The following is a 22,503-nucleotide window of genomic DNA, read 5'->3' as shown; positions in this document are numbered from 1 at the left end:
TCTGTTGAGTAGCACGCAGCGCACACAAGGCCAGCGCCTTGCTACCTTCGTGTGCGCGCACCCCTTTCGTCTCGCATACGGGCAGCAGCCCTTGCTTCGTGCAAGTGGCTCGCTATCCGACTTTTATTAAAAAAAAAATCAACCTTTTTAATGTTCGAAACGAAATTGCACGAAAAAATCATTTTCCATAATTTTAACAAACTTGTTCATTTTAATTACGAAAAATGACGTTTGATCGATTTTATTAAATTTCAAACAATCTAATTAATGAAATATAATAAACCTAGGCTAAAAAATTATTCAAATTTAACGAACGATAAATATCAACAAAAATTTGAATAAGTATGATAATTCAATCCAAAATTTTAAATCGTTCTAAACATTTAAATTTTAGCTTTTTTTTTTATCAAATTTGGGTTAGGTGATCGATTAAAATTAACGAATCTAATCAAAATTTTAATCGATAAATTTTTAAATCTGACATTTAATCATGAAATTACATTCCCCTTTCCAACTAAATAAATTTCCAGATCTAAATAATTAATAAAATCAAATTACGATCTAAAAATCATTAAATTAGGGAAAATTCAAATTAGGGTTTATACTTAACATTTGTGGTCGAAAATTTTACCATAATTTTAAAATATACCCAATAACAGTAAGGAAAAATTTCAATTAATTCCGAGTAGTTTAGGTCTAGTAATAAATTGAAAAACTTTCCAAAATTGTTAATTTAATTCATTAATTAACAAAAATGCCCAAAAACTCAAACTTCGGGGCCTGATTTTGCGATTATGTTCACATGAGTTGATCTTAAAACGCCTTTTAAAATCATATTAGGGTGAGAAAAATCAAATTTTTTACGACATTTTACGAATTCAGAATATTTTCTACGATCTATCCAATAATCGAGAAACATTCGAAAAATTCACGAAAAAATCAGGAAAAATTCGACAACATCACAAACATAATAACATGCCAAAAAGTACTTAAAATACATGTTTCTCATGATACCACTGTTGGGGAATGAGAAGTGAACAAATTCTCAATACTCCATTCTCACATATGCCGCGTCAATTGCCATATCATACCCACTCAAAAGGCAACTAATCAATTCTGAACTTCAATAAGCACTAATCAAGCAATGAAGGAAAAAAAAAGGAGAATTCAAACTAGCAATAAAAGGAAATATAACCATTCACAAAAAAGGAAATAACAAATTTTGTATGAAATGAATGAAATATAAATACAAATACATATGGAAAAGAATTTTTTTTAAAAAAAATTCAGGTTATATGTATTTAGAATGGAAATTTGAATAACATAAATATAATGATAGACTATTTCGAAAAAAAATCTTATAAAATTATGAAATAAATTGAAAAATATACAAATCAATCTAATAAATATAGAAAACGTCATTTGAAATTTTGCATTTGATGGATATTTAATCAATTTAATAAAAAAAAAGTATGTACTTTAGTCAAATGGTTAAACTATACAATTTATAACTAGCACTACATTATTTGATTATGACATTTTATCTTAGGCATCTACCAACATTTCAATTGTCTAACATATTAATAAAATATTTCTCTTATGGACGTAGATATATCCTTGATTAATTAATTGTATAACTACTCTCTATTTGTGTTATTACCATCATTAGGCAAATTTGCCAAAAAAGACCTTTTATAACCCTGAATTTGCGAGAAACAATCTTTTAATTTTTTTTTTGTGAAGTACGACCTTAAACTAAAAAACATTTGCTAGACACAACCAAAGCCCTATTTCAGGCGTCGACTCCCGAATTTCGGCCTTTGACCAACATGTGCAAGGCACAAGGTCTTCATTTTGGCTATTCACACTCATTTCTCTCCATTTATCCCATATAAAAGCATATTCCTTAACAAAAGAACCCCCCCCCCCCCCCCCCCCCCCCCCCCAAAAAAAAATCTTGATCTCTCTGTTCTCTATATTCTTTTTCCCAGACAAATGAATTTTCTTTCCTGCCCATACAGAATCACTAAATTTGCAAGCTCCAAAGGTGGTTTTTTTTTTTTCTCAATTCAATCATTCTCCAATATAGTTCGAGTGTTTTCATTTGCATTTTGGTAAGTTTGGTGTTGTAATTTTGTGGAATTGAAATGTAGGAAATTTAGGGGCTTTCCCCCCCAAATCTTTGAATTGAACCGAATTGAGCATCTCGGCGTTTGGTAATTGTTGATGTTGCAGTAACCACTCTTTCTCAACTCTCTCTAATTTTCTTTCAACTTCAAGTTTCCCTGCTTTCCATGATTCCTCCTTTGCTTCCACCCCTCCATTCTTTCGTTTTTCTTCGCTGTTCGTGATCTGAGCACTTCCGCGGTCTTGATGCTGCTACCAGTTTCTTCTAGTTCCATGAACAACTCCTCTTTGTTAGCTCTTACGTTTACAAACTCGCCACTTAACAATTTTTCAAGAGTGGCCTCTAACACACTACTTTTCTAGCTCCTTGTATTAGTTGTATAGTCCTATGATAAGATGCCATGAAAATCCATGTCCTTTAGTTCTTTGAGGGATTGCTTAGTCATCTTGACTTCTTATTGGCTGAGGCGTTATGTATCTGATGTTGCTCGTTCTTTTACACCATGAACTTTGTCTTCTAGGCCATCTAAGCAGTCAGACTTCTGGGTTTAGGAACATAATATAGCCTAAATCCAAACCCGACAAAAGGTAAAAATGATTGTTAGGAGTATTGTGAATTTGAATGAGAAAAAAACACATTGGTGTAATTTTTCATTGATGGCGCAACATAAGTTGAAGAGTTTGCAGATGTTTTTTTAATTTTTTTCTAATTATGTTTTGTTTTTCTTATGGGAGAAATGGAGGGAAATGGGTGTGAATAGCCAAAATGAAGACCATGTGCCCTGCACATGCTGGTCAAAGGCCGAAATTCAGGAGTCAACGCCAGAAAGAAGGCTTTGGTTGTGTCTCGCAATTTTTTTTAGTTTAAGGTCTTACTTCACAAAAAAATGAAAACGTTGTTTCTCGCAAATTTTGGGTTATAAAATGTTGTTTTTAGCAAATTTGCCTTACCATTATAATGTACAGAATAAATGTTTAATACCCTTTTTTTATTTACTTCTAATTTTATAGAAATCATGTGCATTAGCACGGGCCCATCCTAGTTCACACTTTATAGAAATTAGACAAGTATTTTATTAGCTTGGAGTAATTATAAATTTATATTCCAACCATTAAAAAGTAGTCTATCTGAGTTTTCTATCCTCAACATCAATACTAAGTCTTAAGATTTAAATTTTGCTGACATGTCATATGACTCAGCTAGTCTTAAGATTACATATATCAATTTGTAGCATTGAAGTGAGATAGTCTTAACAAAGTCTTAAATAAAGTTTTGAGAAACTAAGACTCAACTTAAGACTCAATGTGTGAGTTAAATAAAATAAAAAGTTAAAAATGTTATATTATTTGAGATGTTTTAAATGAGTTTGAGGGGGTGAAGAGCTAAATTTGGATGAATCTGGAGAAGTCTTAACAAAATTTAATTAATTAAATATTAGTGGAAAGCTGACATGGCATACGAAAAAGTATTAAGATAAAGACCCCCTTGATGTTACTCTTATCATAAAACGAAGAAAAGAAAAAAAGAAATTAGACAAGAGGAGAAAAACTGAAATGTGTGGGAAAATGTAAAAGAGCTGGCTTACAATCGTTGCTGCTGATACCAGAAAACAACTGTGAGAACGAAAGTGAGCTGTAACTGTAATCTATGATCCATCATAATTCTCACCCCCTCCCAGTTTCCTCTGTCCTGATTCGTCGTCCGATTTCCTAAACCCTAAGTTTTTTCTCCCCAATTGACCTCAGATTCGCTTCCAATCTCAACAAATTTATCATCAACTTTTGTGCTATTTGTCCCTTAATTCACAATTTTTTTTGAGGGGCTACATAATTTGTCAATGCAATGGTGGTCTGCAAATGCCGCAAAGTAAGTCCTCTTTTCTGCTCCTTATGCTATTCAGATTCGTCAATAATCCCCAATTTCGTAACTTTTTGTTTGGCGGCATGCTGAAATTAGCTCTTAATTAGAAGGATAAGCTGTACAGTTCGGTGATCTTGCTGTTTCAGATCTGATAGAGGGATCTCTTAATTAATACGCAAAATTGGGTTTAGTTTTTGTCAAATTTAGTTAATTTTAGGGGCTTTGGACGAAGAATAGTACAGGTTAATATCGGTTTTGTAGATGTATACTGGGACGAACTATCGTGAGTTATCAATGTTGTGTTTTTTTTTTCCGGGAATTGACATGATCGTAATGTGCGAAGGAATGATTAGTATGTGGCTTGCATGCAAAATTGGATTTGAGGAGTGATTGAACACTGTTTGTTTGTACCGTCAAATCGAAAACTAATATTCGGCTTTTAGTCTTGATTATATATCAGGCTATCAGCTTGCTTTATTGAATTGCTGTTTTTTCCGTTTGTGACAAATGGTAATGCTTACAGATGTTTTTTTTATGGGTTTTCAGGCAACTAAGCTATACTGTTTCGTGCACAAGACTCCTGTTTGTGGAGAATGCATATGCTTTCCTGAACACCGAATTTGTGTGGTAATAATTTCAAATTTATGGCTTATACCTTGCATATGAAAGAATACTACATCATCTTCTTCTATCCTTTCCTTGCATAGGAACTGTGCATAGTCTCATAAGTGCTGAATTTTTGAAGATAACCTGAATCTTATCTTAAATTTTTTCTCATTGTATAGTGTCTAGCCTATCAGAGGTAGGTAAACATAGAATGTATTGAATTGGCCTTCTGAAAAAAGGTGATTTTCTTTGAGAAATTTCTGATTGAAATTCTCTCCAGTCCTTTGCTAATGCCGCTACATTTAAGTGACACTAATTATTTTTGTATAGTGTTGTATGAAGCAGACAGAGATGGAACTTCTATAATTTGCATCACTTGTGAAACATGGTTTCTTAATCCAAATAGAGCCAACGTCATATTTAAATCATGTCTGTTACTCTGTTCCGAATCTTCCTTTGGATTATTCATATTTCCATGTTAGCTACATTAAAGTAGTTATTGGCGTTGTGCTACACTTTCCCTGACTCTGGGCTTTGGTAAACTTCTTTAATCAAAGCTGCCCTTATTATGTAGAGGTAAGGGAAGAAATTTATTTTTCAAAGTGACTAATTCTTCACTAGGATAAAAAAATTATTAGTTTATTGGTTCAGAAATCAATTACTTCCCTTGAAATGTGATCGTCTAAGGAATCATCTCTTTCCCTGGTAATACCTGTATGGCTGTACCACTGCTTGTTAAGTCAACTTCTTCTGTCTCATCTTTCTTTTGAAATCTAAACACCCTATTTGAAATTGTGTTCATGTAATCACATCATATGGTGTGCACCTAGTGCCTAGTGGTGGATCCAGGATTATCTCTTCTGTTGTACAAACCAAATGCCCTATTGGAAATTGAATTTTCTGAGCACGAAACAATACGAGTTTCACACCGGGACTGAGACACGGCCCGGACTCCCACGGGGGCAACGCTTGAAAACAAGCAAGGGCTTTAGCGAGTTGCGTTACTTTTTGTTCTGCACTTTGTGGTGGATCCATTGTTTTAATATTGGGTATGCCCTTCTGCAAGAGCAGTAATTTAGATCCGTTTTAATCAGCCCATAATTTTTCTTCAAACTCCCCTTTAATTTCTTTTTAACTTTTTAAGGCGTTTTTGTTTATAATTTGATTACAAAATCTTTAAAGGAAAAGCTTGAATCCTAATTTGAAATACTGTTGTTCGGTTATGCTCCCTCTGTTCCTTAGGGTGTGTTTTCTTCAACTTATATGACTCAAACTAATCTGAACTTATAGGACCTTATAAGACCTTATAGGACCTAAGACCTTATTGAAACTTATTAGACCTTATTTAAAGTTTATTAGGTTATTTCTGAACATTTAGCCATTTAAATATTTAAAGTAGTTGATTGCAAATATTAATAATACAGTTTTTTCATGAAATGCCCCTAGTTTTGAATAAATTCACCAAATATCCCTCAACTTTCCATAATTCATAAATTACCCCTATTTCAATACTTAATCTACCAAGTACCCCTATTTTAAAATTTAATACACCAAATACCCTTTAATGACGTCATCAACCTATTATTAACCAACCCACCAACCTTCTATTTAACCCCCTAATCAACCCACCCATTAACCCCTAACTAGGGGTTGATAAATTATTGGTTGATAATTAGGGGTTGATAAATTATTGTTCCGTATTAATAATAATTTATTGACCAAATCCAAGTTTGAATCCGACTTAAAAATCCGACAAAATCATTTTATAACTGTTAACCTTAAATTAGTAAGGATAAATTATTTTAATGTAAGGCCCTGTTCTATTGGACTGAAATTTCTTTAATTAAATTAAATTAACTGAACTGAAATTAAATTAAATCAACTGAACTTAAACTAAATTAACTGAAATTAAATTAACAGGATTGAAATGATAATAATAAAGATAATAATAATAATAATAGTAATAATTAATAATAAATTCTAATAATAATAATAATAAAAATAATGATAATAATAAATAAAATAATAATAATAATATAGTAATAATTAAGAATAATAATTATTTTATTAATTAATTAATTGATACTAATAAGATAATATAATAACAATGATAATAATTAATAATAACAAAAATAATAATATTCATAATAATAATTAATAATAATAATAAATAATTATAACAATCATAATAATATTTATAATAATAATTAATAATAATAGTAATTATTATTAGTAAAGTACTCTGTAATATTAATAAGTATTATTAATCAAAATAATAATAATAATATGCGGAGTATTAACAATGACATTAATAATATTAATTATAATTAATACTCTCTCCGTTCTTGAATGTTCACTTTCCATATTGAGTTTCTTTTTATTAGTCTCTTTTGGAATTTTTCCTTATTTGTCCAACATTTATCTCCATTATACCCTTATAAATATCCAAATAGTAAATCTTTATTCCTATTCAACCCCTTAATTATTTATCTCTCCTACCCACATGAGTTAGATTCATGTGACAAGTGTACTTTTATTGGATTGTATTAGATTCCAAATAGGATTACCATTCAAGAACGAAGGGAGTAATAGTAATAATAATAACAATAATAATTATAAAAAACTATGTCAAAAAAAAAAAAAATTATAAAAAAAGAATATTAATAATAATACTCTGTGTGGGATGCTGTGGTTCCTACAGTTTAAGAGGGTGAGGGTGCAGATGGATACCAAGGGTAGAGTTCAGCAGCTAATTTGGAAGAAAGTCAGGACCTCTGATGTAAATTGGTTTAACTCTTGGTGAGTTCCAGTTTGTTTAGGCTAGTTTAGCCTTTCAGTTTTGCTTTCCTTTCGTTAAGGCAGCTTACGTTGTAATACTGTGTTTTGGTATTAATAATATCTCTTATTTGTTTGCCAAAAAAAATAAAAAAAGTAATAATACTGTGTAAAATTTAATAATAATAATAATATTGAAAAATGATAATAATAGTAATATAATAACAGTAGTAAAGTAATGGTAATGATATTTTTATAATAATATTGATAGTAATAATAATGATAATAATAGTAATTTGAATTGAGCTGATATTAAATTAAGTTAACCGCAATTATAGATCCTGAAGTAAGGCATTATAAGCTCAAAAGAACAGGCGTAACAATATAAATATGATTTATTTAATATACCAACGTAGGTAATAGTCAAATATATAATAATGATGCTAATAATCATAATATTACATGTTTTATTCGTTGGAACTTATAGACCCTTATTGAAACTTATAAGAACTTATTTGGACCTTATTAGAACTTATAGAACCTTATTGGAACTTATATGACCTTGTTGAACTTATAAGACCTTATTGAAGCTTATCTGAACTTATTTGAACTTATTCAAACTTATTCAAACTTAAACTATTTAATAAAGATTCTATAAGTCGAAGAGGACACCCCCGTAATGTTCTACTCACTTTTTCTTTTGGGTGTTTCATAAAGTTCCCCTCACTTCTACTCTAGTTCTATTTTTGTCAAGCATCTTTTACTATCTTACCCCCTTTCTCCACAATATTTACACATTTTCCCTCACTCTCCCTTACTTTACCCACCTTTTATTACACACTCTCTTTTACTTTATCTACGTTTTGCTTACACGTGCTCACTTTTCTCAAAATTTTCTAGAAACAAGAGTCTACGGTCAATGAGTAGAACATTAAGGAAAAGAGGGAGTATTGAAAATAGCCTTCATTTTTATGAAAAAAACTAATAGAAGGATTCTATTCCTAAAAAGTAAGTATTCTATTCCTAAAAAGTAAGGATTCTATTTTAACCATTCATTTTTATTTTTTATTTTTTACCAATAGTTATATGACCCAATTGAAGGATGCCATATTGTCAACCCCTAGAACTAAAGAAGAAGGGTCAAAGGGGAATGCCATGTATAATCTATGGGCAATTGGGCATTGATTCAAAAGTAGAAAAAAGTGGGTTTTAATGTAAACAACAATAAGACAGATGGAAAAAATTGCATGTCATATATAAAAGTGGAAGTGGACGAAATAGCACGTTGAAGAAGAAAATGGGGAAGAATATCAAAAAAGTTGAAGAAATGAAAAAAAATCGGGAGGAAGTAGTAATCATGCCTCGGTTTGCGCTGTACGCAACTCTCCTCGAATAGCTCCTCAGCTCCTCTTGTTCCCTTTACTCTTGGGAGGGCACCAGCAGTCCAGCACCACTGTTATTTCTCCCCTTATTTTTCCATTTATCTGTGCTCAGTCGCTGGTTCTGCAACCAGAATCTCCAAAAATGTCGGTTCCGCTTTTGGATGGAAGGAATTGGGGAAAAATGTCAAAAAGTTGAAAAAACGAAGAAGAAAATTAGGAAGAAGTAGTAAACAACTAAACATACCTTGGTTTGCAAGTACAAAACTCACTGTCAGCACAGTAGATCAATTTTCATATTCCATTTTCCTTCAGAATTCTTCAAAAAAATATGTCAGTGTATTCAATAATGCACATGTATACCTTTAGGGCGTTCTAGACACGTCCTTCTCTGTTCTATGATGTCATAGCAATAAATAGTTTTGGTACTATTTTGGGTTTGGTATGATACTGTATGTTCTGTGTTGAACTGGTACTGATGGATGATATATGAAGCGAACACATTTTGAGCTGAGGTAGAGTGTCGATATACATGAAAGCCAAAGTCAGATAGCTAGCTGTCACTGTTCTCGCTAGATAGTTGTTATCACTTATCAATATAAAAAACATCCAGGCAGAATAATGGTACACATTTTTTATGGATTGAGGATTTTCTGTAAACAATTTAATGCAGGTGTTAAGAGATTATGGAATAGGGCAACCTGTCCTCATGAATCATATCTTATTTATACTATGTGATTGTGACAGATCTTAAAGTGTGGCATACTATACTGAAGGAAATAGTCTGAGATTTAGCTTGTCAATGGGAGTATTGTCCTTTCAGATTCATAGATATGCTTATTTGTCTTTTTAATTGATACATTATTTTTTTTCAAGTATTTGGCGTGGTCTCTATATAGAGTTAGATGTATGCGTCCTCATTTTAGTGTTTGGGCAGTGTTGTAATGGAGCAAGCTGGCTAAGTCGTAGTGAACTAGTGCCTTTAGTGGTAACATTGCTCATTCATGAAGGGTAATTTATATTGAAGGCTTTCTTATGGGTAATTTGTATTGAAGTCTGAGACATTGTTGACCTAGTTGTGCGTGTCAACTTTATGTAGGTCCGCACCTACTCAGAGTGGGTAATAGATGGAGAGTATGATTGGCCTCCTAATTGCTGTAAATGCAAAGCTGTGCTCGAGGAAGGAACAGATCCTCAAACTACTCGCCTTGGCTGCTTGCGTATGTTGTTTTGAGATGAACATTTTCAATTTGAGAAGGCATCTAATTAGATGTTAATATGAATTATGTGATCTTGGTTCAGATGTTATACATACAAATTGCTTGGTTTCGCACATTAAAAGTTCTCCTCCGCACACAGCACCAGCTGGATATGTCTGCCCTGCATGCTCAACTTCGGTGAGTCCCTGTTTGTTAGATTGCTTTAACGCTCATGTTTTCTTTTACTTTTAATCCTGTTCTCTAATTTTGTTAATGCCACTTTTTAAACTGCTGGACAGATAATGTTCAAGTAAGGTCTTGATTTTGTCATTCTATATGTAAACTTGATCTGTAAAAACAGTTTATGTAATATTGTTGTGTGTGGATGTGGATGTACTTTAGACTTAAGTCAATGTGTGGCTAATTTCTTAAATGCGGAGCTGAAGAGGCATAAAAATAGTAGAAATTTCAAGTGCAAGTTTTAAGTGCTAAAAGAGGTTTACATAAGAAAGACACCCCTCTTGTTGATTCATCTTGCTTATGGGGCTTTGTTGCTACTTTTGGGAAAATATTAGGCGTCATGGATTGTAGCATCCAACATGAGATACAAGCTGGGAGGTTGACCCTTAAGGAAGAGATATTGCTCTCCAATGTTGTCTTTTGTGTGATCGTTTCCATGATTGACCATACAGTTTTCATCTCAGGTGCCTTCGTTAGCAGTTGTTAAGATGTAGCCCATGTAGGTTTTAATTGAAACCAAAGAACTGGACAAAATGTCTGGGCTTGTGTTGAAGAATGATGATAGTCAGTTATTATGACTTCTCATCTCCTAAATTGTCTCCACTGGAACCTTTGGCAACGTGGATCAATTTCTTTCTTCTGAGGTCATTTCTATCATGCTCAAAATTGCGTTTAGATTAATTTTTTTGAACCTTCTTCTGTGACTTAAACATTTTTATGACCATTTTTTTCTCCTGTGCCATCAGACTAGTACTTCCTCTACTTTGTTATTTTCTGGCTGTCCCTAAATTCATATTTGGCCTGTATATAATCCTAGCTCATTTACATTAGTAGTAGCCAAATGGTTCAAGTATGGAACTGTCTGCTATGCTATCAGTCACCTACCGCATTTTTGTTTCTTTTGGACCTTTTTTCCCTCTCTTGTTTAACAATTTCTCTTATATCGTCATTCCACCATAAATTTGAGAAAAAGACCCGAGGCTCAATTGCTAAATTCACTCCTACAAGGCTTGCTGCCAGATCTTCTTACCTATTTCTGTGTTTTACTGCATATAATATGATTAGATTAAGCAAGAACTCATGAGTCATGATTTCTGGAGCCCGTATCACGAGTTTTTTGAGCTGTTTGTTAGTACTTTTTTACCAGTCTTTATTCTTAATTATGTGATCCTTTTGAACTCTCTCTTCTAAAGTGAGTCATCAGGTTTCCTATGCTAGGAAGCTGTTACTATTTCTGACCTTTTGCATTTGCTTGTCCTAGTGACATGCTATTTTATCTTCTTCAGTTTGTTATATCTTTCAGTGCCACATGGTGTGTTGGACAATAATCATGTGCTTGAACCACTATCCAGCCTTGTTGACTGTTTCAAGATTATTTGCAGATATATGCTAACTATGTCCTCTTACTAATATCAGTATTCAGTAATTGCTATGTTGTTGTTTCTTTTATTTTATTTTTATTAATGTTGTTTACCCTTATCATTAGCTATCTGTTTTCTCTATCTTATACGGTTTGACAAATTAAAGGCAGTGTTCTTTTCATCCTTTAAAAGTTATTTAGGCAATATAAGTTTGGTCAAGTTCTGGTAGGATTTTAAGTTCATTTTACAGCCAATATAAGTTCGGATAAAGTTTAACAAGTTCAGATTAGTTCTAATAAGGCTGTGTTTGGTTCAACTGAATTTAACTTATTTGAACTTATCTGAACTTATTTTTGCTGAAAAGAACTTATTTGTTAAATTGTCAAAGAAAAACTTACTTTTTCTGAACTTATTTGTACTCATCTGAATTTATTTTTGCTGAAATAAGTCAAAATAAGTTAAATTAAGTTGAAACAAACAGACCCTAAGTTATACTCCTGCCGTCCCTATTTAATTGTCTAGTTTCTCCAATTTGCACGTATCTAGGAGAAATTAATAAAAAGAGAAGATAGTAGGGTTTGGTTGATGAAAGATGCATAAAAAAAGTTGTGGGATTTAGTTGATTAAAGGTGAATAAAGGGAGATAGTGGGTTTGGTACTTTGATTGATTATAAGGTGAATATAAAGAATTCGACGTTTAAAAGAGATCAAGATTTTGGAGAGAAATTGGACATGTGAATAGGGATGGGAGCCCGGGAGGATCATAAACAAAATTCAGGTGCGTATGAAGTCTTTGTCTATTAGTCAAAACTCTGTACCTTTGTTATGCGTCAGCCCACCTCCTATTATTGATCCACTATTTCTGCCACCGACATATTGCTAGCAAGTCATTCTAGCTCGCCACCGCTTTTGCTTTGCACCACTTTGAGTCCACGAGTGTGACCAGCTGGTTACTTGGTCTCTTTTGCTTCACAGATCTTACAAACTAATAAGAAAAGCTCTAACAACAGTTACTGTACTATAGTTTTTGTTTGAATCAAGTTATGTGGATCAAGGTGACCTTACTCTCCATCTATTTTGCAAAATAATTTTTTTCTAAATCTTAGATCAACCCAATAATCGATTCTGGCCTCATTTATTGTTTGAATAAATTTTCATCATAAACTCAACCCAATATGCAGCTGATTTGGTTCTTACTTTTTGTCCAAGATCAAGAATGGTAATTGAAAGTTAAAATCTTTGTTCTCCAATCGCATTCGTCGACATTGCTTCCCCACAAATTTGTCTTTCAACAAAGTTTCTTGCTTTGGATAACTAATGCACTCTTCTTGCATCCTACAAAAGTCATCGATTATTGACCAAGGCAAGCGTTGCAGAAATGCTATGGTCTGCACCGTTGTGATTTCCATATTCTTCGACTTATGGGATTTCTATTCTTCGCCACCTTAGTTTAATGCTTCCTCCTTTCTTTTTTAGTTGACACGTTTTGACTTCTGAGATTATTTACATACACTGCTTTGACCATCTTTTGTAATTTATACCTAAGATAAAATATAATCATGTAGGATCTTGTTAGATTCATATTATTTGTATATTTTCAAAATATCAACTTATTGATAATTATTTGCTAATTTGCCAATAAAAAAAGAACTTATTGATAATTAAAGACATCCGTTGAAGTTTTGCGTTGGAAACGTGATAAAAGAAACGTGTCAACTAAAAAAGAACGGAGGTAGTATTCTATTTTATTTATCCCCTTTTCCTTGCTGTTGCTTCTGTCAGAAAGTTAATTATCTCTTGTTTTCCTTCCCTAGATCTGTTTATCTGTTGTGAGGGTATACATATTGGGAAAATTATCTCTGTGGTAAGGGAGAAGAAAGAAATGCTCAATGGAAAAGCAAAAACCCTATCTGACCAAAGTAATGATAGGGTGAAGGGGGAAACAGAGAGAAAGGAGAGAGTATACACTGGTTTAGTGTTACTAGTAGCATGAATATTGATATGTAGAGATCAGTTAGGGCCTACTCGTGTGTGATTAGATGTTTCCATTATAACTAAGTAAACTACCTGAATGGAGTGTGTCTTGTTTGTTTAATCTTTTATCCCTGTATCCGTTTTTTCTTTTCAATATTATCCTTGTTCTACGTTTTAGCGCATTTTAAAATGATATTAACAACGCTCATCTTCCACGAGTTCAACTATTTTCAATTTGAAGGTAGGTGGTTTGATGGGAAAAGAGCTAAGGCCTTCCTCTTAAACTTATTCTAAGAAGAAGAGTTGGGGGGGGGGGGATCTTAAGGAAAACACCTGAGGAGTACAAAATTTTGAAGCCAGGAAAAACACCTGAGGTGGTTGGGGTCTTAAGAAAATATTCTTTGACCTCACTTGATCTTGTTTGATTGTTTTCTCCCATTTCTCATTTTGGGGGCAGCTTGGGTCCACTATGCTGAACTTTTGGGGTCTAAATTTCTTTGCCTTCCAAATGGGTGTATTACGTATGATTGTATGAAGGTCCATGATGAAGGACTGGCCACTTATTTCTGAAGGTAAACTGCAGTAAGATTTAATGAAGATTACGTGCAGGGAACCTACTGGCTGCCTAAAATTCCACCTTGTTGGATCTTAGTAATAAAGTTTTGCGAGGCTACTTTTTGTTTTTGAGTTTATGACATTCGTAGCATATCTCCTTCTAATTACCTGTATTTGTTGATTGATCCGAGTTTCAAATATGAATGTTGCTTTTACTAAAGTTTTAAAAATATCATACAGATTTTAACTTTAAAGCGTAATAATGGGTGGCAGTGTCGCACTAGACCTTCTCAGTCAGTAATTTTGTGAATATGACTACGGCTTGATTAATTGTACCAGCCTCTTATGGAAAAATATGTTTTCTAGATTGATTAAAGCTCCTTGCTTATACTTCACTAGATATACATTATGACACTTGGATGTGTCATATTGTGCCAGATGTATACTTGTGACCCACATCAATATCTTGCTATCGTGTGTGATTCCCAAGTAACATACGTATTAGTTAACCTATTTTTTAAAAAGTAGGTACTATTGTGTGTTTTTTTTTTTTCATTCCTTGCCTGTAACTATCTTTAGAGTTTGTATCATTCTTGATTTCCAATTTTAACCGTAAACATTGTTCTTTGGGTGTAGATATGGCCTCCAAAAAATTTCAAGGATTCAGGATCACACCTTCATTCAAAGCTTAAGGAGGCAATTACGCAAGTAAGGTTCTTAATAGCTCTTGTTAACTAATACCTCCGTTTTTTTTATTTGCAACACTTCCCCAAAATGGAAACATCACAATACTTGCAACACACTTTAAATGGAAAACTTATTTTGTACTTCCTCCGTTTCGCAATAGATGCATGATTTCTTTTTCACGTATCCCAACATGCTTCTTTGAACATTAATATCTCAAATTGTGTGTAAGTAAAAATTATAAAAAATTGATATTTGGAATCCTCACAGTGATACGAATTTAACAAGATCTCACTTGACTATATTTGTTTTTACATAATGTGAAAGAATAATTGTCAAAGTTAGTTAATGAATAGTGTCCAAAAGAGAAATGATGCATCTATTGCGGGACGGAGGAAGTATGCAATAACATTTATGACCTAACTTTATTCTCTTTATTAACTTCTAACCTCTCACCCACCAAATAAAACCATGGAACTTTCCATTTATGCCCTCATAATAAAGAAGTTTGATTCTTTTTTCTTAAAGTGTGTAAGAAAGTGTATGTTGGAACTGTATAGAAACGGAGGGAGTACTTTACTCTCTTGTCCCGCTAAACTAGAAAAGTTAATAAATAAAATGCTTTTCCTACCTCGCCTTCTTCCTTTTCTTAGAAAAAAGTATGAAAGTGTGAACAACTTTGGTAATTTCTACTGACTCAGACATTTGCTATGAGCTATGCATAGTTTTTGTCGGCATAGTCGGTCTTCTTCCTAGTGTATTCAATATTCCATATGACAATTAGGGACTAAAGCCATCATAGGGAATCGGGGAGTGAGAGATTGAGGCTCAATCTTGGCATGTAGGAGCCAAGGGTTGAGCATCTGTTTGGGTTATCTTGTTCTTGTTGTCTGCTAAATGGTGTTATATTGACATCAAAATGGGAATTCTTGGGACAATGAGTGTTGTTCCTATATTTCTATCGAAAATGAATCATGTTGTGAGTTGTGATCCGACATTGTCTTTGTACTGCTATCTACGAAGCATAGAAAAAAAACGCGTTCGCGTTAACGGTCACATTGTCGCGGAAACCGCTTGTAATGGATGAATAGAACGGATCGTGGCTGATGCGGTGTGAAATTTTTGAAAAACATCACATTAGCATGTCTAAGCCTTATTATTACATTTTAAGTCTAAAAAGTATTATATCGACGCAATATAACCAAATCTATCATAATATGAGTTAGTATTATATTTTGCGAAAGCACTCGAAATATCATGTTTCATAAACTACATAGCTAATTACAAAAATATTTTTGGTCAATTTGTGTAAAAGAACGGTGTAACAGGACAAAAAACGTCTAACGCGGTGAGTCACCGTTACGTAACGGATGACGCGGGGGGAAAAGACGCGATTTTTTTCGAACCGTAGCGTAACGGGGTTTCGCGGAACGGAAATCCATAACAGGTTACAGAACGGCCGTTACGTAACGTAACGACCGAGTTTTAATTCCATGCTACGAAGTATCAATTTTACACTTATGAATATTCGCTAATAGAAACCTTGTAGCAACACAATTATATTTTTATGCTGTTTCACTGATTCAGAAAACTTGTTAATCCCTGTGCAATCCTGTAATCTAACCTTTTTTCTGCTTGCGAGTTGTGACAAGCCAGTGTTATGACTTATGAGCCAGCAGTAATTAAGGTTTTCATCTAATCTCGCTATTTCGACAGGAAACTAGCAGGCAGCATAGGAAGTTACTGGGCTACATTCACCCTTCACCTTAGGGGGGTTGACATTTTGGTTCTGACCTACAAAATGAACTCTTTTTTGTTAAATAGTTAACAAATTGTTGATATGAACTTTGTTTTTCTAGGTTCAATTTCCTGCAGACAGATAAGACCTGCTATATTATCATTCAGGATGACCTTGATATTCTTAGTTAAAATTGATCCTAGCGTAGAAAGATTATGCTTACTGTTTTACACAAGATTATTTACAACGGGCGAGATATACTTTTTGTTGAAGTAAGCAATATTCGCTCTAAAATATGTTGAGATGGTTAACCAAACATAATTATCTACAAAGAAGGACTCATATTGTGTTGCAAGTATTGATTATGGATCAAATCAATCTTTTCATTGATTATGCTAGTAAGCAATTTTGGGTTCTAAATTTGATGTATTACAATTAATAGAAATAACTTTTAACCAAAATCCATCCTTAAGTGAAGGATCTATCCCCAAAAACACCTTTTAACTGAGAAAATTAATATAAACCACCCTTAATACACAACTCTGTGCTGAAAGCCAACCTTGACCCTAATTCACTCTAATTAACCCTTATTCCATTTCCACCCCCATATTTTTTTGTTTTTGGGAGTTGTACGCTATATTAGTCAATGAAAGGCTTTACACAAATTCTTATTTAAAGGTGGTGTACAATAAATATTGTACATCGGAGTAAAAGACTCAAAATGTTTAAAAGTTGTCCAATGTAATGTAAAAGTTATTTATTCTTTTGTGATATAAATTTCCTCTTAATAAAATTATCCCTTCAAAATCAATAACAACATATAAAAGTAATTACTCCCTCCGCCCCAGATTAGTTGTTACACTTTCTTTTTCCGTCTGTCCCAAATTAGTTGTTACACTTCTAAATTAGGAATGACCCACAATTATTTTATTGTCTCTCTTCCCACTAAATTTTTTTTGTCCCCACACCCTCTCTCATTCAATTAAAAAATACACCTCACTAACTCCTATCACATCTACTTTTTCAATAAAATAACAATTGATAACCAAACAACCACTTATCATCTAAAACTTTGTGCAAAGGTAAGTGTAACAACTAATCTGGGACGGAGGGAGTAAGTAACTCTTTAAAATATTTATCCATCAAAAAAATATAATATAAAAGTTAATCAAAACATGTTAAAAGTTACCAAAAACTGAGTAACAGTTATCACGATGTACAATAATTTATTGTACATCTAGTGCGTGCAAGACCTTTTGAAGGGTTTATTTGTGCGATTAAAGTTATTACAGCCTCAGATTGGCATTTTATGTGCCCTTTGCTGCAATACAAAAATAAAATAAATACTTCGTGTTATTTTGCGTAGAAACAGGTTTTAGAGTTAGTGTTGAAAACAGGTCCCGTATTATAACTTTTTCTAGGCGTGTTGTATTAAAGAATGAAAGATGAACTATTCAAGCAAGAATCAATAAGCATATTAATTTACTCATAGTTTAGTGCCTTTAAGTCAGTGGATGAAATCATAAACTAGGAAGATAATTTTAAAGAAAACTTAGCTGGATTGATCTGACTAAGGACTGAATTTTGTAAATAAACAGTTTGTAAACAGATCCTATGAGGTGTATGCTTTTATGACTTTAGGTGTGTACTTGTTCAGTCATCACTATTTCTTGTTACCATTTTCATTGTTATTATACTAAAATAGACACTAGGATGTGCATGTCACATCCTGGTGCAAAATTTTCCCGCCTAAAAAAAATTATATTTTTTTATAGGATTGTGTTAACAGGACTCAAACAATATAAGAGTCCTATTAACACTATCCTATAAAATAGGATTGTGTTAATAATATAGGATTGCACCGGATTCTATTAAGTGTATTAACACAATCCTATAAATTTTTTTATAGGACTTTTATAGGATTGTGTTTATAGGACTCAAACAATATAAGAGTAAATTGATCGTAAAATTAAAATATAATTATTTAGCTTAACTTTGTTTTTGTAATTAATGCTTCTTACTTCCTATTAATGTTTTTTCAGGGGAATTGTACTTTCAATTACTTGGTTGATTATCGTAATTAAACATAGTACTCCGTATGAAATATTTTTATTGGAAAATAAATTAAAATTTAACGAAATTCTTAATAGTAGAATTTTTTAAATAAAGGGCCTTTTCTTTTTGTTTCGCCTATGGCCCATAAATTGTCAGGACCGGGCTTGATGTTCAGTCAAATGATTTTAGAATATCCGTGCATGCACGGGACCTAATCTAGTGTTTTAATATTAATGTTTGTTCTTGAAACCTGTTGAATGTTTGGATTGTTTAATCTAAGATATGTTTCGCTTATTAATCTGAAGTCTCGTGCTCTTCTGGAATACTGTTTTTTTAGTTTACAGTATCTGGTTGTCATATTGCAGACTGGTCTTGAGAAAAGTGTTTTTGGAAGCCATCCTGTCTCAATGACAGCACCAGACCGCGGTCCACCCCCTGCCTTCTCTTCAGATCCCTTGAAGCGTGTATCAGGTGCTGGAGGCATCGAAGGAATGAAAAATGAAGCAACAGTTGGTGTTGGAACAGGCTCATCTAGAGCTACTACACAAGATATTGTAGAGATAGAGGGTTCTCCCGCTAGTTCTAATCATGAGCCTAATTTTGTTAAAGCTGGAAGTCCCGCAACTGTAAGACTTCTATTCAAATCTGCATTTGAAGTTTGCTGTCAGTGTTTGGAGTCTGCATTCAAAAACTCTTGTTCTTTTTGTTGTAGTATTGTTTCTCGTAATTTCCTTTTGGTACGTCAGTGTTAAAACTAGAGGTTTGTGCAGGCTGGGGCTACTACACGGAAAGGTACAATACATGTTGAAAGGCAGAACTCTGAAATTTCATATTTTGCCGATGATGAGGATGGGAACAGGAAGAAGTACTCTCGAAGAGGTGAGGATGCTTTGCAAATGCTACACTTTCATAATACCCGTTCTTTGTACTATGGACTATGGAGTAACTGTCATGTATAGGGAAACAAAAAAAAATGAACATTTAATATAATGCCTTCCACCACCTCTTTTTTATTTTATTTTTTAAAAGAAAACTTTCATTCACTACCATTTCTATTTCTGGAAGTTTTTAGGTACTTCAATGCATAATTGTACAAAATGAAGCAATCACAAAACTGAATTTGACATTGGAAAAATAGACATTTACCAGAGTAGTGGGATGAAGGGAGTATTACTTTTCATCTATTTTTAATTAAAATATTTTAGTGATATCTACAATTTATAATAATAAATTATAAAGCGTTCTTGATCGTATGCAATGTCATATATTCATCTCAGCCAGGAACATTTTATACTTAATGTACAATAATAAGTGTTTATTTTAGGGTTTAAACTACAGACCACCGAGAATTGGATTTGATGTCTTGCCTTCTTAGCTAATTATAAGCTATGAGTTCTTACTTTATTGAAATATATTTAAGTTGGATTGGGTGAGTGTTTATTTTGTTAATGGTTAAAGCTCGACCTAGGAAAATAGGGGGCCTTAACAAGGAGAGTAAGATAGAATAAGTCTTGGTGTGAAGGCATGTGATTTCTGTTATGACACTTGGGATTGAAGATATATGAATGAACCATTCTGTCTTAAGACTGCTTTACCTGGATTCTAGTTTAATTATTCCCTCAGTTCCACACTGATAATCATTATTCATTAATATCATTACCATAGATAAAAAAAAACCTATATTTTGGTTGACACATTTGCTGATGTCCAAATCATGATTTTATTCCTCAAGGAGCTTTATAATTAGTTGCTACTATTTGCTGTTATTGTTGATTAAAGAGCATCAAGGGTATAAGTGTATAACTTTTTCCAAAATTTCGAAGTGTTGTAAATTAACTCAATATGACGATCTTCTTGAAACCAGCCAAAATTCTTTTACCTCTGACAGTAGCACCTGGACAGAGGGAGTATTGCATATCTTTTTTCATGCAAGCAATCAGATGCAACTTTTATGATTAAGCAAAGTGTTCTGTAACTGATTTGGTCATTAATTTCAACAGGTCCTTTTCGTCATAAGTTCCTCAGAGCACTGCTGCCCTTCTGGTCTAGTGCTTTGCCCACTTTGCCAGTAACTGCTCCATCTCGTAAGGACTCGTTAAATGCTGATGATATTACAGAAGGACGTGTGCGGCATCCGAGATCATCAAGAATGGATCCAAGAAAAATTCTCCTTTTCATAGCCATAATGTAATGTTTACTGATGTATTCTGATCTTCTATTTGCAATTTTATGTTTTCATGTTTTACAGTTGTAAGCTTCTTTGGTGGTTGCAGGGCATGCATGGCAACAATGGGTATCCTCTATTACAGACTTGCTCAAAGTAGCCTGGGCCAGGAAATGCCTAATGATGAGCAATAGTGATTTGCTGTGTAAGTTATTAATACCAATTGGAAGAAAGTTTATACCATCCTTCACTGTTTGAGTCTCTTGGCCAGTTGTCTGATTCTTCTAATGTGTAGACCTCATCGCTAGGTGTTTTTTTGTTTTTTGGTTCTTTTAAATGTCACTACACCATGTCTCTATATAGAACTGTTAAACCTCACTTGATGACAAATTTTCATCTCCACTTCTCATTTTGTTTTCATATTGGCGAGGAGTTTCTATTCTTTTTCATCTTTCTTGTTTGGGAATTACTGAATTAGGGTTGTTGCAATAGTAGTCTGTAGCCTTTGTACTCTTATCCGTAAGAATTGCTGTATTTTTGCTCTTCTTCAGCAGGATAGGTTAAACACTTAAACTTCTCCATTCCCCCCCCCCCCCCCCCCCCCCCTCCTCCCCGTTTGGGACGGTATATTGAAGCTGTAAATCTCTAAAATTATACCCCATGTGTTCAATACGTAATGTACTTAATATGGTTGGGGCTATAGGACCACAGTAGGGGTGTCCATCAAACTCTCAGAGTTCCTTTTGCCCCAGTTTTGATTTTGAATTCTCGAATCTTACTCTTTTTTTTTTTTTTTTTTTTTAACGTTTCAATTCTCAGAGAATTTGAGTAGTGGGGAAAAGGGCAATTTTTAGCTAATGTTGCCAATGCATTCATCTAGCTGTACCTAATTTTAGCCAATACATTCATCTATTACTCTTGCTTTCTCTTAGGGGGGAAGCTTCCTTTCATGGCTTCAGGCTTCTGTTTTTATTTATTTATTTATTATTGTTGTAGATGAATTATTTGTTTTTTGTTTGTTTGGATAAAAGGTACTTGTAGTTTTTGTTAACAACAGGGTACTTTCATTTAGTTTTCAGCAAGTAAACACAAGGCCAAGCAAAAAAACTACCGTTTTTCATTTTTATTTTATAATAAAATAAAATTATTAGGTGCACCAAGAGTATTCTTATGTCCATGGGTTATATCTCTTACATTTTCTCCTCAAATAAGACGTACGTGTAAAGTGAAAATGCGAGAGGGTGCACGTAGATGTGTTGGGATATAAGAGGGAGTAGGGAGTAGGAAGGGTTAGAAACTTAGAAAAACCCTAAATGAAATTAACTAAAAATCTATTAAAAGCTTTTATAAGAATTGGGGTTTTCTAAACCTCGTCCCATTATTCACCCGCCCTATTAAATAACCCAACTACCTCTCCTTATAATTACTAACCTCTTTTACATTTTGTAACTTTTGAACTTCCACCCACCCTTCAACCTTCACACACACTCCCACCACTTCGGTGAAAATTTTACGGCGACTCAAAATATCGATGGGCATTTTTTCAGCGATCAAGTCGGAAGCTTGCAGAGACTTTCACAGTTTGCGGTTACACAATGGTGGAGACTTTTGTCGTTTGAGATACTATCATGGTGGAAACTTCTACCGTTTGAGCTTCGAGCTCAAACAAAAGAGGAACACTACCATGACGGAAGCTTAAAACGCAAAAGTCTCCATGTTACAAAAAAAAATTAATTCAGTTGTTAGTTGTGACATTGATTAGTTTTATATAATTTAATGTTTTAA

The 22,503-nt window shown here is 33.3% G+C and overlaps 1 protein-coding gene across 1 annotated transcript; it reads left to right on the top strand.

Annotated features, from left to right (window-relative positions):
• Positions 1-3,654: 3,654 nt before the first annotated feature.
• LOC110791724 (uncharacterized) lies at positions 3,655-21,167 on the top strand. The gene is made up of 9 exons (XM_021996486.2): positions 3,655-3,994; positions 4,535-4,615; positions 9,848-9,968; positions 10,051-10,145; positions 14,714-14,785; positions 18,920-19,180; positions 19,325-19,433; positions 20,555-20,741; positions 20,828-21,167. Exons 1-9 carry the CDS (start codon positions 3,971-3,973, stop codon positions 20,910-20,912), a joined length of 1,035 nt encoding a protein of 344 aa, XP_021852178.1. The 5' UTR covers positions 3,655-3,970; the 3' UTR covers positions 20,913-21,167.
• Positions 21,168-22,503: the final 1,336 nt, after the last annotated feature.

This window comes from Spinacia oleracea, chromosome 2, assembly GCF_020520425.1.
Source record: "Spinacia oleracea cultivar Varoflay chromosome 2, BTI_SOV_V1, whole genome shotgun sequence".
Classification (NCBI taxonomy): domain Eukaryota; kingdom Viridiplantae; phylum Streptophyta; class Magnoliopsida; order Caryophyllales; family Amaranthaceae; genus Spinacia; species Spinacia oleracea.
This window is presented reverse-complemented; position numbering and strand designations above follow the sequence as displayed.

What these genes read in the sequence shown, in the direction of transcription:
- LOC110791724 (XM_021996486.2), top strand. Translation starts at nt 3,971, where the DNA reads ATGGTGGTCTGCAAATGCCGCAAA. An exon ending in GAAGAAGTACTCTCGAAGAG is followed by an intron (nt 19,434 to 20,554) that starts GTGAGGATGCTT and finishes TAATTTCAACAG; the next exon opens with GTCCTTTTCGTCATAAGTTC. An exon ending in CTCCTTTTCATAGCCATAAT is followed by an intron (nt 20,742 to 20,827) that starts GTAATGTTTACT and finishes TGGTGGTTGCAG; the next exon opens with GGCATGCATGGCAACAATGG.